Here is a 16,487-nt window from a genome sequence, read left to right as displayed (position 1 = left end):
GTACTAGCGTGGACGGAACACCAAACCTCTTGCAAGTGCATGGTGGTTAAATGTCTAAGCATGCAACTGGTATTCAAATTTTTCAGATTTTTCCCTCGGCTAAAGGTCTTTGCACACTTCTTACAGATAACCTTGGCCTGATCATGAGGATTTTGTTCAAAAAAGTGCCACACTGCACTCTTCCTACTATGGAAGACATTTTGCGTCCTTGCACGCTGTGCTATTTTGACCATCTGGCCAAGCAGTCCAGCAACTTTTTGGCTTTTTGTAACCCGTTTTTGGACTGCTCCGTGCCTGCCGGATAACAGCTGTTGCGATGTTGATGCCTGCTGCGGATGCTCTTCCTCCACTTCGGAGCTATTGGCAGCGACACCCTCTTCCCGCAATGGATGCCAATCTGGGTCAACAACTAGGTCATCCATCACCTCCTCTTCAATGTCATGTGCACCTTCCTCTGTGTCACCGTGTACGGTGGTATAGTATGCGGGAAGGGGCACCTGAGTTTCATCAGGGTCAGAATCTGGCTCCGTACACTGCGAGGACAATGTCGTGCTCTGAGTGAATGTACTAGCAGAATCATCTATCAGTGGCTGTGCATCAGTGCACTCCATGTCAGATTCATCTTGGCCTGGGTAATTCACCATTTCACTTGATAACCCAGGCATGGTATGTGAAAACAGCTCCATGGAGTAATCTGTTGTGTGGCCTACCGCATCCTTCAATTTTGGTTGGGGTGAAGGACACAAGGAAAGGTGTGGCTCATGACCATGAGCCTCCAAAGGATGACTCAGTGCTTTTATTTTTTACAAGTTCAGAAGAGGAGGCGATAGAGCTGGAGGCCGAGTCAGCAATGTAGGCCAAAACTTGTTCCTGAAGCTCTGGCTTTAAAAGCGGTTTACCTACTCCCAGAAAAGGGAGCCTTCGAGGCCTTGTGGAGCCAGACGATGACGCAGGCTTAACACCTCCTGCATTAGTTGTTATTTTGCTTTTGCCACTACCAGCAGATCCAACACCATCATTAACAGCTGGCAACCCCCGCCCACTAACACGGCCTCTTACACCACACTTCATTTTTTTTAAAAATGTACCCACAATTCCACCAATGATATGGAACTGTAAAACAAGGTACAAGGTGTATATAGGACAGGGGAGAATTTAATTCTCCTACCACTTCTGGACACTGATGTATTGTGTCAGGCCAGTGTATATCACACCGCTGTATGACAGGATGAATTTGGCAGGTGTGAAAAATGTTATATAGGACAGGGCAGGATTGGAATCTCCCTAGAGTGTAGGTCTGTAAGAATGGAACAACTCCTTGACTTATCCTTACAGAGTCACACCCTTAGCTTCACTGTGGCCGTGATAACAGCCATTACACGGTACTGAGAGAGCAGCGTGCACGTACACCGCTGTCCGGTGTATGTTAAATTGTCAAGCTCCGTGTTTTTTTAGTATACGGACTGACACACGCTGTCTCTCTATAGTTTTGAATGTAATCAAACAGCAAATAGACTAGACTGTTTGAAAAACAGACAAAACTATAAGGCGGAGGTCTGTAAGAACGGAACAACTCCTCGACTTATCCTTACAGAGTCACACCCTTAGCTTCACTGTGGCCGTGATAACAGCCGTTACACGGTACTGAGAGAGCAGCATACACCTCTGTACGGTGTGAAAAAAAATGCACGCTCAGTATCTCACCAGGCCAAAAAAAAAAAAAAAAAAAAAAAGGATTGCTTTTAAAAAAGCAGTTTGCAAAGCAGTGTGAAACTAGCAATGCAGCCATCAGATAGCCTTATAAGGCAGCCTAACAACCAACAGAGCTGATCCACCAAAATATAGCCTCCCCTTGCACTGTACAGTGAGTGGTGTGTTGTACAGGCAAAAATCGCTAGCAGCAGCAGCTGATTTTTTTTCTTCTTCTCTGCCTAACGCTCTCCCTACAGAATCTGCAGCAGCAGCATCTCTCCCTATACTGAGATCAACAGAAGTAAGATGGCGGTCGGCGTGCACGCCCTTTTATACCCCCTGTGACGCCCCCCAAAGCAAGCCAATCACTTGCATGCCCTTCTCAAAGATGGTGGGGACCGCTGCCTATGTCATCACGTTGCCCACAGTGTCCGTTCTTCCTCATTGGCTGAAAAAGGGAGCTGAAGCATGTTTTGAAACGCGACTTTGGCGCTAAAGTCGCCGACCTCGTGGCCGACCTCACGCTGAGGTCGGGTTTCGTTTCATGAAACCCGACTTTGGCGAAAGTCGGAGACTTTTGAATTTTTTTGACCCGTTTCGCTCAACTCTAGTTAAGAGCGATTCTGAATCTTTTACAGAAGATTGACCCAATCAGACACATATCCATTGAAAAGGTGATAATATTGTCTTTGGGATGAGGAATTGAATTGTAATGTGAATGTCAATATATAGAGGGATTAGCGCAAAGCAAACTTTGCTCTACTAAAATCATTAGTAAAAGCATTCAGCAAAGACTAGCCATAGTTAATGCTAGTCAAGCAGTTGGCGGATGCAAGTAACATCAGGTTACAAGCTTGTGGCAGTTAAATTACATAAAAAATTGGAACAATTTGATTTTCTATGGACATAACATTAATATTTTTTAGTATGATTGAATAAATCTTTCCACAAAATATTACATAGAATTAATATTTACCTGAATTCAAACTGCCTTTCATTTGGAGTTTCGTTTAGTCGCTCTTTCACTTTGTGGAAAGAAGATTGGTACTGTTCATTTAGGTACACACATTCCTGGATTCTCTTCAGAAGTTTTTCCCTTAAAAATAAGGCGATGCAGTAAGTATGGTTTATTGAGATTAATAAAGTAGTTTGTGTCATTTTTTCAAATAAAGGACTTTATTCTGGATGTATCTTTATCTACTACCAGCTGAAGAGCCCAGCGTTGCCTGGGCCTAGTAACTAACTGTGGTTAGTCATAACAAATTATAATGATTATATTGCACATAAAAACATTTCACATCATATATTCAACACTACAGATTTGCAACACAAATTAACTAAACAATTACCCAAGTACTGATAGTATTTTATTTTCAACTCATTCAAGAGCCTTTTGATAAACATCATTTTTGGTTTTGGATAGGGTTAGATACACAGCTCAGAAACAGGATGTGCCAAAGTTGATGACATTTTCATTCCAAGAATTCAACTCATTCTATCTGATTTCTTCAACTGCTATTTACAATATCCATAAACAATGCTCAGGGACAGTCCTTGAAAGTAGTAGGGATCGATTTGCAATCTCCATGCTTTTCTCAAGGTCAACTTTACATGGTCTGTTCAAGAGTTGGAACTGCCAAAAATTTGTTCATCTTTGCACCGAAAGGAAAAACCAAAAATGTTGTTTGTCAAAAGGCTCTTGAATGAGATGAAAATAAAACATTATCAATACTTGGGTAATCGTTTAGTTAATTTGTGTTGCAAATCTGTAGTGTTGAATATATGCTGTGAAATGTTTTTATGTGCAATATAATCATTATAATTTGTTATAACTAACCACAGTTGGTTACTATGCCCAGGCAACGCCGGGCTCTTCAGCTAGTTTAACATAACTATAAGATTATTAGTAATGGAGAGGTGTCTTACTAAACCGTGGGCTTGATATCACCTAACAATACAAAGGTGACATCAACCCCACAAATATTACCCCACTTGCCACCGCTACAGGACAAGTGGGAAGAGCTGGGCAAAGTGCCAGAAAAGGCGGGCTGCTGTTTTTAGGCTGGGGGGGCCTATGTCAATGGCCCCTTACCAGCCTGAGAATAACAGAACCCAGCTGTGAGCTTTAGCAAGGCTGGTTGGCAAAAATGGTTGGGACCCAACTCCGATTTTTTAAATTATTCATTTAAATAAATGTCTACGTGTCTATGGTACGTGTTAAAACTGTCACCACACGTACAGGAGACATGGATGTGTGAAAGAGGCATAACACATATGACATATGAAGCTAGTTCAGCTGCATAAAGGCCTGTGGTGGAGCCCAATCAACACTATGTATCTCAGATACTACAGTGATCATTCACACTTTTCTTCCCTTATCTCAGACTCAGGATATTAGGGGGAAGAGCCCATTGTGCTTCTCTGTGTTCAACAAATGCCTTCATATATAGCTGCTTGAAATTATTTGCTTTTTCACTTTTTTTTTTTTTTTTTTAAAGTGTGGTCTGTCAAGGGATTCAAACTTAGAACATCTAGTATACCAGGCAGGAGCAATGAGCCACGAGTTATGCTGCTAAGTATAGCAGGATTGTCTCTGCCTAAAGTTCTAAATGATATTCTTCTTTGTTACAGGCATATTGTACTGTAAATAGAGATAATCTCTGCATACCAGTACATCTCTTTATCTAGGGGTAAATCAAAAGTCAGATTTTTTTTTCCCAACAAAATTCTAAAAAATAATGAAAAACAATCAATTACGATAATCAAATTATTTATACAATTTTTAGACATAAATGTAACAAACCATTTTTGGCATCCATGAATTTGTAACAGCTCATATAGAGAATTAAATAGTTTATTTACAATGGCTTTAAAAATTACGTGGTTGCTTGTTATTCTCCATTACTTCCATAAAAAAGTTAACATAATACAGATATATTTGGCAAAATGGCACTTATAAAAACTACAGCTATCTTACAAAAAATAGGATGTCATAAAGTGAAGCTTAAATAAAATAAAAAGGAATGGCTGTAACAAACAAGAATGAATATACAAAAATAAAACCAACTGGTTGTCTGAACAACTACATCCAAAAAATGTCACTGTGCACATGCAAATGTTGGGTCTGGTTTTAGTTTTCTATGAGACCTCTATTTTTATATACCCATTGTATATAGGCACTGCTGTGAAAAATTATTAAACCACAACCCCATTTTGTTGTGAGACTATTTTACATCTCTTCTGAACAGCAAACATATGGGTACAAGTAAAGCTAAAAGTACCAAAATATAGTAACCGTAAAACATATTTGCTATATATTGCTAATTAACAATGTCCACACTGTACCTTTCCAGGTCCCAGATCTTAACAACTCCTTGGTTCAGGTAACTCTTGCATGTGGTCACAATTTGATTGGTGACTTTCAAGAAGAGAGATGTCATATGCTCTGAAGTGTTATAATACTGGGAAGTGCTATAGATCATTCGGATGCTGTTCATCAAGCTTGGAATGTGTTCTACCATTGTAGCCTGCACATATAATAGTGTAAATCAGATTTCAGGTACAAGTACACTGACAAATGTGTCCTTCACTTATCAAAAGCTTTACACATCACCAAGCCAGACAAAATCTAAAATACTAAAAAAAACTTAAATACTAAAAAATATAAAAAAATAAAAAGGAGCAAATTTGTAAGAAGAAGGTGCATTCACTTAGAAACTACAAACTCAATGAGATAATGTCATTAACCTAAAAAAAGACTTCTGCAATTAATACGAATTTAGCCAGAAAGACTTACGGGAGAGGCTTTGCCCAAAGGTCCAAAGAATCTGTCTAGGGTGTACAAATATTTCACATTGTCCTTTGCTTCATTGGCAGCATTTGTTACATTGCAGTCCTATCCAAAAGTAACACAAAGAACAACATTAAGTTAACTGTATTGACAAACGGGGGAATAAAATATAATTATTACAGGAATTACAGTTGCTTTCATGCCTAGTGATATACAATTTGACTTTCTAGAAAAGTCATAAAACTGACACTGAAATTTACCCTTCTAGAAGAATAAATTGGTCTTAGTTTAGCTCTGGGATATAAATGACTTTGCTCACAACATATTTCATCAGTGACACCAGCTACTGCACTTTTATAGACTGGCAGTGATTCAAGTCCAATAAACGTAGGAAGGTTTTATTGAGAATAGTGCTGCATAACCAGACATCTCACACGCCACTTTCTTTAGTCTCTCGGTCCTGATTGGCATCTGTTCATACACTTATATTAGTTTTAGCTAAAATAAAACCTCTTCTATTTAGTATGTGCTCTACTTTACCATCACTGCACAACTCTAAGGCTGGAGTCACACACGGCATATAAAAAAGGTCCGTTTTACATGGACTAGAATCGCAGAAATGTTCCCTGAACAGTGATCCGTATGTCATCTGCGTGCAATACGAGGATGCGATTTTCTCGCATGTAAGCATCCATGTGACATCAGTGTTACTTCCGTATGGTGAGATTTTCTCACCGGCTTGCAAAATGGACATATAATGGATCCATGGGCTCAAATATTCGTGAAAACATACATAAAGTCTATATACATACAATATATATATAATTTTTTTTTTTTTTTTTTCCTCGTTGTGTTCACCGCGGGTCAGGCGAGGAGTCTGCGCAGCCTCAGTAACTACCGCTGACGTCATTTAAGCTGCGCAGACTCCTCGCCTGACCTAAGGTGTACTTGACAGCGTGGGGAAATGTTCAGAAAATTTCCCACGCTAATGAGTTCATGTCCGGTCAGGCTGCGCAGGCAGCTTTTCATTCATTCCTCCTTGGTTTACAGCTGGGGCGGTCGCATTAGCACCACTCCCGGTTGTTAACTATTTAACCCCTTGAGATGGATTTGCAGCGTGGGACTTGACTGTACGGTGGACAGGTATGGGATATTGTTGCTTTTTTATTTTTGATTATTTACAGGAGAACAAGGGCTTCGATTGGATTGGGAGTTTAATAAAGATGGCAAAAATGTGTGTTTAATTATTTCATTAAAAGTCTTTATTCTTAATGTGTGTTTTTTTAACCCTTACATACTTATTGGATTAATAATGGATAGGTGTCCTATTGACACCTCTCCATTATTAACCAGGCCTAATGTCACCTTACAATATCAAGGTGATATTAACCCCTTATTACCCCATATGCCACCCGCTACAGGGCAATGGGAAGAGAGAGAGGCTAGGTGACGGGATAGGCGCATCTTACAGATGCACCTTTTCTGGGATGTCTGGGGGAAGATGTTTTTAGCCGGGGGGGGCAATAACCATGGTCCCTCTCTAGGCTATTAATATTTGCCCTCAGTCACTGGCTTTCCTTCTCGGCGGAGAAAATTGCACGGGAGCCAGTTTTTTCCCTGATTAAATTCTTTAATTTAACACCTACAGCTCCAAAATGTAACTCACATACACTACCAACATTATTAGTGAGGGACATATATAAATCTAACGGATATGCAATGGTTTACTGTATGTAAACCATGTCTCATATCCTGTCGGGTTCTGTAATGATTTTACAGAAGCCGACAATTGAATTATCACCTATTCTGCTATCTATATCTCTATGAAATAAATATATATATATATATATATATATATATATATATTTCATAGAGATATAGATAGCAGAATAGGTGATAATTCAATATATATATATATATATATATATATATATATATATATATATTTTTCATAGAGATATAGATAGCAGAATAGGTGATAATTATATTATATATATGTCAATGACATATATATAAGACACCAGAAGCGCATTGAGAACACAAATATCTGTATCTTCTATCCTGGCATTTTAACCTCTACCCTGTATTGAGTGAAGTGAATAAAAGAAATTTGTTTTCACTACATCGTGGAGCTGGACAACCTTTTTCCATGAGAGAACCAGAGTGCTGAGTGGAATGGTCCTAACTTCCATACCAGGGATCCCTTTAAGAGCGGCCTGGGGTAAGAATCAGAGCGCTGAGGGATTTACCCTAACTTTCATACCGGAGATCCCTGTAAGAGAGGCCTGGGGTCAGTACTAAAGCGCAGAGTGGATTTGCCCTGACTTCCATACCGGGGATCCCTTTAAGAGAGCCTGGGATCAGAACCAGAGCGCTGAGTGGATTTGCCCTGACTTGCATACAGGAGATCCATTTAAGAGAGCCTGGGGTCAGTCCCAGAGCATTTGAAGGCAATTGCCCTGACTTCCATACCGGGGATCCTGTTAAGAGAGGACTGGGGTCAGAACCAAAGCGCTGGATGGATTTGCCCTGACTTCCATACTGGAGATCCCTTTAAGAAAGGCCTGAGTTCAGTACCAAAGTGCAGAGTGGATTTGCCCTAACTTCAATACCAATGATCCCTTTAAGAGACCCTGGGGTCAGAACCACAGAGCTGAGTGGAACGGTTTTAACTTCCATACCAGGGATCCCTTTAAGAGAGGCCTGGGGTCAAAACCAAAGTGCTCTGTGCTCCTTTCTGTGGGGCAGACAATGGCTGGGAGCTTATGTTCCCATGGATGCCAGATTTCTCCCACCCAGTCAGTGTCTGCTGAGGTGTTGACAAGTGGGAAAACTTTCTCATAGCAACCAATCACAGCTCAGCTTCTTTTGAACAGCTCTGGCGAAATGAAAGATGCTTCGTGATTTGTTGCTGATACACAAATACATACTGTACATTCAGTGTGTGTGAGAGATTATATATATATATATATATATATATATATATATATATATATATATATATATATATATATACATACACACATATATACACACACACATACATATACACACACACACACACACACACACACAAACACACGGGTTGGACAAAATAATGGAAACACCTGGAAACATCCACAAAAGTTAGTTTAATATGGTGTAGGTCCACCTTTTGCAGCGATTACAGCCTCAATTATCCGAGGTATGGATTCATACAAGGTGTGAATTGTTTCCAAAGGAATTTTAGCCCATTCTTCAGTTAAAACACCTTCCAGTTCTTTGAATGATGATGGCGGCGGAAATTGACATCTAACTTGAATCCCTAAAATCGACCATAAATGCTCAATAATGTTGAGGTCTGGGGATTGTGTGGGCCAGATGAGATGCTCAACTTCATTACAATGTTCCTCGTATCATGCTTTAACGATTCTAGCTGTATGAATTGGTGCATTATCATCCTGAAAGATGGCATTCCCTTCCTGGAACAGTGCTTGAACCATAGGATGCACTTGGTCGCCCAAAATGCCCAAATAATCTCGGCTGTTAATTCTTCCATGAAGGGATATCATTGGCCCAGCGGATCTCCATGAAATAGCACCCCAGATCATCACAGAACCTCCGCCATGTTTTACAGTTGGGAGAAGGCAGTCTGGATGGAATGCTTCTTTCGGCTGTCTCCAAACGTACACTCGGCCGGAGGTCGGAAATAGGGTAAACGATGATTCGTCTGAGAATATCACATGTTTCCACTGCTCGAGGGACCAATTCTGGAGGTTTCTACACACTCTAAACGCTTGGAAACATTTGTCATTGAGAGCAGCGGTTTTCTAATTGCAGCTCTTCCGTGGAATCCAGATTTGTGCAGCTCACGACGAACAGTTTTCATGGAAACTGGGTTCTTTAGGTGTTCATTGAGCTCAGCAGTGATTTTCAGAGCCGTGGTCTTGTGATCCTCTGTCACAATTCGCTTTAGAGTCCGACCGTCTCTCTCAGTCAACTTCGACTTTCGGCCGGACCTGTGCTTTGCTGCGGATGTTTTTCCTTCTCTTTCAAACGCGTCATTACTTTGGAGACAATACCTCTTAACATGCCAAGCATTCGGGCACTTTCTGTTACACTAGCACCTGCCATACGATCACCAACAATTTGGCCTCTTTGAAAATCTCAGAGGTCTGCCATTGGTATCAGGTTCTCATCAATGTTCTTACAATTCTGCAAAACAAACAGTTAATTTACATACACATATCACATAACACAAATAATCAACTAACAAACATTACCATATGTCACAGTTTGCATGTTTATAACATGTTCGAAGATTATGATGCCAAAACGTTAGGTGTTTCCATTATTTTGTCCAACCTCTGTGTGTGTATATATATATATATATATATATATATATATATATATATATATATATATATATATATATATATATATATATATATATATATATATATATATTTAAGAAAGGCCTGGCGTCAGAACCAGAGCGCTGAGTGGAGCGGTCCTAACTTCCATACCGGGGATCCCTTTAAGAGAGGCCTGGGGTCAGAACCAGAGCGCTTAGTGCAATTGCCCTAACTTACATACCAATGATCCCTTTAAGAGACCCTGGGGTCAGAACCACAGCGCTGAGTGGAACGGTCCTAACTTCCATACCGGGGATCCCTTTAAGAGAGGCCTGGGGTCAAAACCAAAGCACTGGATGGATTTGCCCTGACTCCTTTACCAATGATCCCTTTAATAGAATCCTGGGGTCAGAATCAGAGCGCTGAGGGATTTGCCCTAACTTCCATAGCGGAGATCCCTTTAAGAGGGAAGATGTGCCTACGAGATGGAGGATGTGTGATGGGTATATGGGCACGGGAGGGGTAATTCATTTCTGTCATGTGATCTCTGCTCCTTTCTAGGGGGCAGACAATGGCTGGGAGCTTATGTTCCCAGGGATGCTAGATTTCTCCCACCCGGTCAGTGTCTGCGGAGGTGTTGTCGTGGAGTGGGAAAACTGTTGCTCATAGCAACCAATCACAGCTCAGCTTCTTTTAAACAGCTCTGGTGAAATGAAAGATGCTTCGTGACTGGTTGGCGATACACACATACATTTACTTTTATATATATTGCTGTCCACTTTACAGTAGCACTGACTTGGCAATAGAATTATCCAGATATCAAAAATGCATACTTATTTTATTTTAGTGGGGGGGGGAAAATCGGAATTTTGTAAAAAAAAAAAAAAAAAAAAAAGCTGTTTTGACATTTTTCGACACTCGTCAATTCTCACATTTTAGAATATGGAGCTGGGTGAGGGCTTATTTTGTGCTCTCTGAGCTGACGTTTTACTAATACAATTTTTGGGTACATACGATGTTTTGATCACCTCTTATTGTATTTTATTGCAATGTTGGTGCAACCAAAAAATGTAATTCTGGCATTTTGATTTTTGTTCTCATTATGTCATTTACCAATTGGATTAATTTATTTTTTATTTTCATAGATCAGACATTTACAAACACAGAAGTACAAAATATTTGTATTTTTTTAATATTGTTTTACTTTTAATTGGATAAAAAGTGGGTGATTTGAACTTTTGTTTTTTTTTCCCCATTTTTTGAAAAACATTGTGAATACACACTTGTTATTCCCCTTGAGGGCCTTGAAGCTGCAATCATCTGATCACTTGTGTTATACATAGCAGTGCATCAATACTGCTATGTAAAGTGAAAGTCACAAACGCAGGCCATGGACTGGCTTTCACAGGAGGATCGTAATGAAAGGTCTGGGGGTCTTCAGCAACCAGTTGGCGCCATGCGATCATGTCAGGGAGAGATTGACAACAGGATTTAATAGGTTAAAAGCCATGGGCAGAGCTTTGCTCCACCATGGCTGTTAGAGGCATATGATGGGCTGATTAAATCAGCTGTCAAATGCAGGGAAAGGTGTGGGCTCGATGTGCAACCCTCAAAGTCAGGAAGCCAGCATGTTAAAACCAAATTAAGGCAGTTTTCCATTTTGTACATTTTTTTCTTGAAGAAGTTTTCCTCAATGAGCTGATTCAAGAACGCCTTGTAGCCAGAACATGCTAAAGCCAGCATTGAGTATTCGGTTTACCAACAGTGCTGCCACAGAGGAAAACGAGGAATTGCGTGGGGCCAGTTATTCATATCCATGGATGTGCTAAACCCTGCAGTCTAGGAGACGATCTTTGTAACAGTCCACTGCTCTGGCTAAGTCTATGTGCCCCCGTTGCGTTTATTATGCATTTTTGCCGCAGCGGAAACGCTTAAAAAACGCACCCCCATACAATCCTATGGGATACCGCAGTTAAAAAAAAACAGAAAAAAAGGCCAATAAAAGCTCATCAACCACAACAAATCATGAATACAAAAAGAGGAATGGAACCAAGAGCAACAAATAGAAAATATGTAATAAAAATAGATAAAATACAAAATATAATAATTCAATCAATAATTTAAATACAAAAGGGTATCAGCGACACTTAGTATCACCACATGAGCAAGGAAAGCTGAACAGTTGCATAATTCAGTGATCCCAAATAAGGATCTACAAAACAAAAAGAAAAAATATAAATATAAAAAATATATCTATTTGTGGTTATCTGATATAAGTATATGACTGCTGTCACATGTCTACAGATAAGAAGGTAACCAAAAATAAACCACACAAGCCTCAAGTGAGGGACCTGAATATAACTACTGCCAGTAAGAAAAAATATCATGTGGAGAACGGGACCCCAACACGCTCCTTAGCTTCTTCAGGGGGCCCCTCACTTGAAACTTACGTGTGCTTCTTTTTGGGTTATCTGATTCTCTGCAAACCACAAACAGATATATTTGTTCTTATCCTTATTTGGGATCACTGAATTATGCACTTTTGCACTTTCTGACCTTTGAAAGGAATATTTATTTTTCTGCCACACATTCATAATTCAGCACTACGCACTTTATTTGATTAAAAGAGATATCTGTGTGTCCTCTATACAAGGCGGTCATTTTTTGCATTTGTTGCACATTGTTTGTCCCACTTCTTTGGTGGGCAATAACACATTTTTATTAATTTCTCTGAGTATTTGTGTATCATATCAGGTTTATTTACACATGCAATTATGTTTATATTGCCAACTGTTCAGCTTTCCTTGCTCATGTGGTGATACTAAGGGTACCGTTACACCTAGCGATGCACCAGCGATCCGACTAGCGATATGACGCGGTCAGGATCGCTGGTGCATCGCTAGGTGGTCGCTAGTGAGCTGCCACACAGGCAGATCTCACCAGTGACATCGCTGGGGTCGGGGATCGCTACTTACCTGTCAGACGCGACGATCCTGCGTCCTCCCGCCCGGCTCCACGCGTCGATCGTCGGCGCCGCAGGAAGTGGCCGACGAGGAATGGTCCAGGACCTTCTCGCGTGATCAGCGATAACCAGCGGGGGGAGCCGGTTGGAGGCAAGTATCACATGCAGCGATATCGCTAGCAATATCGCTGCAATGTCACAAAATCTGTGACTTTACAGTGATATTGCTAGTGATATTGCAGTGTGTAACGGGGGCTTTAGTGTCGCTGATACCCTTTTGCATTTAAATTATTGATTGAATTATTATATTCTGTATTTTATCTATTTTTTGGGATATACAATAAAATTATTTAGTTTCTATTTGTTGCTCTTGGTTCTATTCATCTTTTTGGATTCGGGATTCTGCAGTTGCTGTGCCCATGCTGCGGATTTTACCGCTGCAGAATCGCAGAGCGGTAAAATCCATAGTATGTTCATTATTTCTGCGGAATCGCGGCGATTCCGCCGCCATAGTATTGCATTGAAACGCTCACTTTACACATGTGGCTATGCGGATGGTACCCAGGGTCTGGAGGAGAGGAGGCTCTCGTTCATGCCCTGGGTTCCATATTCCTGTAAAAAATAGAATTAATATAAAAAATAGTGATATACTTACCCTCTGATGGCCCCCGGAGTCCTCCCACCTCTCAGCCACGCTGCCAGCATCTTCCTTTCCCAGGGATGCATTGCGCAAATCACCTGAGATGACGTCGCGGTCTCGCGACCGTGAAGTCACAAAGGTCCTTCGCGCAATGCATCCCTGGGAACAGAACGTACCAAGAGCGCCGCTGAGATCGGGGGCCGTCAGAAGGTGAAAATAACCATATCTTTTACTATTGATGCTACATAGGCAGCATCAATAGTAAAAAGTTGGTCACACTTGTCAAGCACTATGCGTGTGACCAACCTGTCAATCACTTTTGTATTTCCTATTTTGGAATTTTCAAATGATTTTTCTTTAAGGCCCTTTTACATTTAGCGATGCACCAGCGATCCGACGAGCGATCCGACCCGGTCAGGATCGCTGGTGCATCGCTAAATGATCGCTAGTGAGCTTTCATACAGAAAGACCTCACAGTGATGCAGCAGCGACGCAGCGCACGATACTCACCTTTCACACACAGCGATCCTGACGTCCTCCCGCCCGCCTCCACGCGTCGCTCGTCATCACAGCAGGAAGCGGACGACGAGAAATGGAGCCGGACATTCTCACGAGATCAGCGATGGACAGCGGGGGAGTCGGTCGGAGGTAAGTATCACACATAGCGATATCGCTAGCAATATCACTATAATGTCACAAAATCAGTGACGTTTTAGCGATATTGCTAGCGATATCGCTATGTGTAAAACCCCCTTTAAACCAGTGAAACTATTCAAACTACAGTACATTGCACAGTGAGAAAGCAAAGGAAGATAAAATTCTAGAGTAAAATTAATGCCCATTATGTAAACAGAATGTAAAAGAAAAAAGAAGTACCAGTTCTTTCCACTGCTTTAACATCCTGGACTTAGCCGCTTGTAGGATGCTCAGAACCTTTTTGACCTTAGGACTTTTAATCTCATCTAAAAGACTTGAGAAATAATATATATGTCAGCAGTTAAAATCAATTACTCAGTACAGCACACAATTATAAGGAAAAAAAAGCTTAATTGGTGAATTTCAATACAGCCTCAACACTAAAAACGTAGTTAAATACACATAATAGACTGCACAAAAAAAATCAATATTCCATAATAAGCAAAACAAAATAGATACACACATTTAAAAACATCTAAGAACGCTCAAAAATATAAAGGCCATAAAGTCCATAACACTGCAAGTCATCTCAGAAGTGTATAGATTTATGGGTGATTTTGAGATACACAAGGTTAAATATCCTTTACATACTGCACCTTACATAAACATTCGATTAAACCCCATTTTAGATTTGTAATACCAAAAACTACTCGTGTAATGTGTCACAATTTTCAAAACATGAAGGGCTCGATTCATTATTCCATTTGTGCTTTATTTTGTTTGGCTTTTGGTGTTTTTTATTTGCACTTTATTCTTCTTTAAATTTGCACCTTTTTTGTCTATATTATGGTTATGTTTTCGGCTTTTTTTTTTTTTATATGTTCTTCATTGTGTGTGTGGGGTTTGGGATATTCAGATGTTTTTGGCTCATACATCAATTGCAACTTTTTAAAAGTGGCAACATTTTTGCACAAATATATCCCAGTTCCCCTTGGAGTGATTTTATGTACGCCTGGAATTTTTGTGCGCATTTTATGACATTTCAGCAGAACATGTGACTGTTTATGCTAAAAAGGGGCAAAAGAGGTTGAAGGCAAAAAATAAAGAATAGTTTTTGGCTCTGTGGAAAAATTCATGAACCACGTGCGCCACTTTGAAAAATTCGTCGCATAACACTACAAGACGACAAGTAAAGAAAAGTGACGATTGATGAATTGTCCCTAAAGATTGCTATTAAAAATGTTTTAAACCTGTTGAAGGATGACATCCGTGACTTCCAATGTTCCAGCTCAGCAGAGGGTCCAATGTCATCAGCTTCTTTCCTCATCTGCTCACTTTCTGCGAGAACCTGCTCAATCTGCTTAATCCAAACAGAAAGCATTCCTTCCAGCTTCTCGATCACTTCGCTGTTAGCTCCTGCAAAAGATCATAATTCAATTTAAATACAATTCAAGCCATCCTGCCAGAGTTTAAAGCCAAACATCACATTAATTTAACTCTTTTATACAAGTTACTATTTATATGAATAATAGTTTGGTCAGATCTCATAAGACATTATTCACTTAAGTGTGCACCACTAATAAACTATAGATAATTGGGAAAGGGAATATGGAAAAAATGGTAAGTGAATATAGTTTTTATTAATAATTGTACAAAATGATAGGAAAATTACTAAAATAATACACATACACCCAAATAGGGATGTATATTGAGTCACTGCTTAATTATATGTTGTGTCTCCATTAAAACTATGACTCATTAAATTCCCAGTTGGATCAGTTAGTTATAATTATCTTTATTCATTAAGTCCTTGGCCATTGTCCCTAATAAATTAAAGGCCAGGTAAAATAATATCAAATTCTATATATTAAGCCACAAGATTAGTTGCATAGAATTTATCATGTAAAGTGACTTGTGCTTTTATTAATTCCAAGTATATAATAATCACTGATTATCAGTTGTTCAGTGTTATTCATTGCCAGACAGGTAAATTACTATTAAATTATTGACTGAGTAATATCTTGGGCCATTAATATCAGATCCGCGTATCACTAGTATGAATTACGCTGCAGTTATAGGATAATGCATCTCAGATGTAACAGATGCTGATACCATGCAACTCCTAGCGCTCTACAGGTGATCTGAGAGACAAGCCGCACCTGCTCTATGTGACCAGTCATGTGCGATCTACATATGGCTGATACAATTATACTGTGAAAGAATGTGCATCCGCTGTTATATGGCATAATCACTATTGACACTATCTTGCAGAATGACACGCCGGCCATATCTAATTACATGCGGCTAGCATGAAGGACCACATAAGAGTGTAGCGGTCTAAGTGCCTTTAGAAAAAGGCAGTATCCCAGTGAAACACACGTCAGGGACACGTGTCCCAGCTGGATAATGGATAAAAGTTACAGTCCAAGATAT

The 16,487-nt window shown here is 40.0% G+C and overlaps 1 protein-coding gene across 1 annotated transcript in view; it reads right to left on the bottom strand.

Moving 5' to 3' along the window:
• Positions 1-16,487, bottom strand: part of LOC141099782 (dynein axonemal heavy chain 5-like) — a 587,253-nt gene that overhangs the window by 513,718 nt on the left and 57,048 nt on the right. Inside the window, exons 10-14 of the mRNA XM_073587845.1 lie at positions 15,305-15,470; positions 14,295-14,388; positions 5,489-5,587; positions 5,038-5,219; positions 2,669-2,788 (exon numbers count right to left, since the gene is read on the bottom strand). Of these exons, the coding sequence (XP_073443946.1) occupies positions 2,669-2,788; positions 5,038-5,219; positions 5,489-5,587; positions 14,295-14,388; positions 15,305-15,470 (661 nt within the window). The remainder of the gene's footprint in view (positions 1-2,668; positions 2,789-5,037; positions 5,220-5,488; positions 5,588-14,294; positions 14,389-15,304; positions 15,471-16,487) is intronic.

This window comes from Dendrobates tinctorius, unplaced genomic scaffold (assembly GCF_039654945.1).
Source record: "Dendrobates tinctorius isolate UK_male_01 unplaced genomic scaffold, ASM3965494v1 ptg000102l, whole genome shotgun sequence".
NCBI classification, from domain to species: domain Eukaryota; kingdom Metazoa; phylum Chordata; class Amphibia; order Anura; family Dendrobatidae; genus Dendrobates; species Dendrobates tinctorius.
Note: the sequence above shows the minus strand (reverse complement) of the source record. Positions and strands in the feature narration are given on the sequence as shown.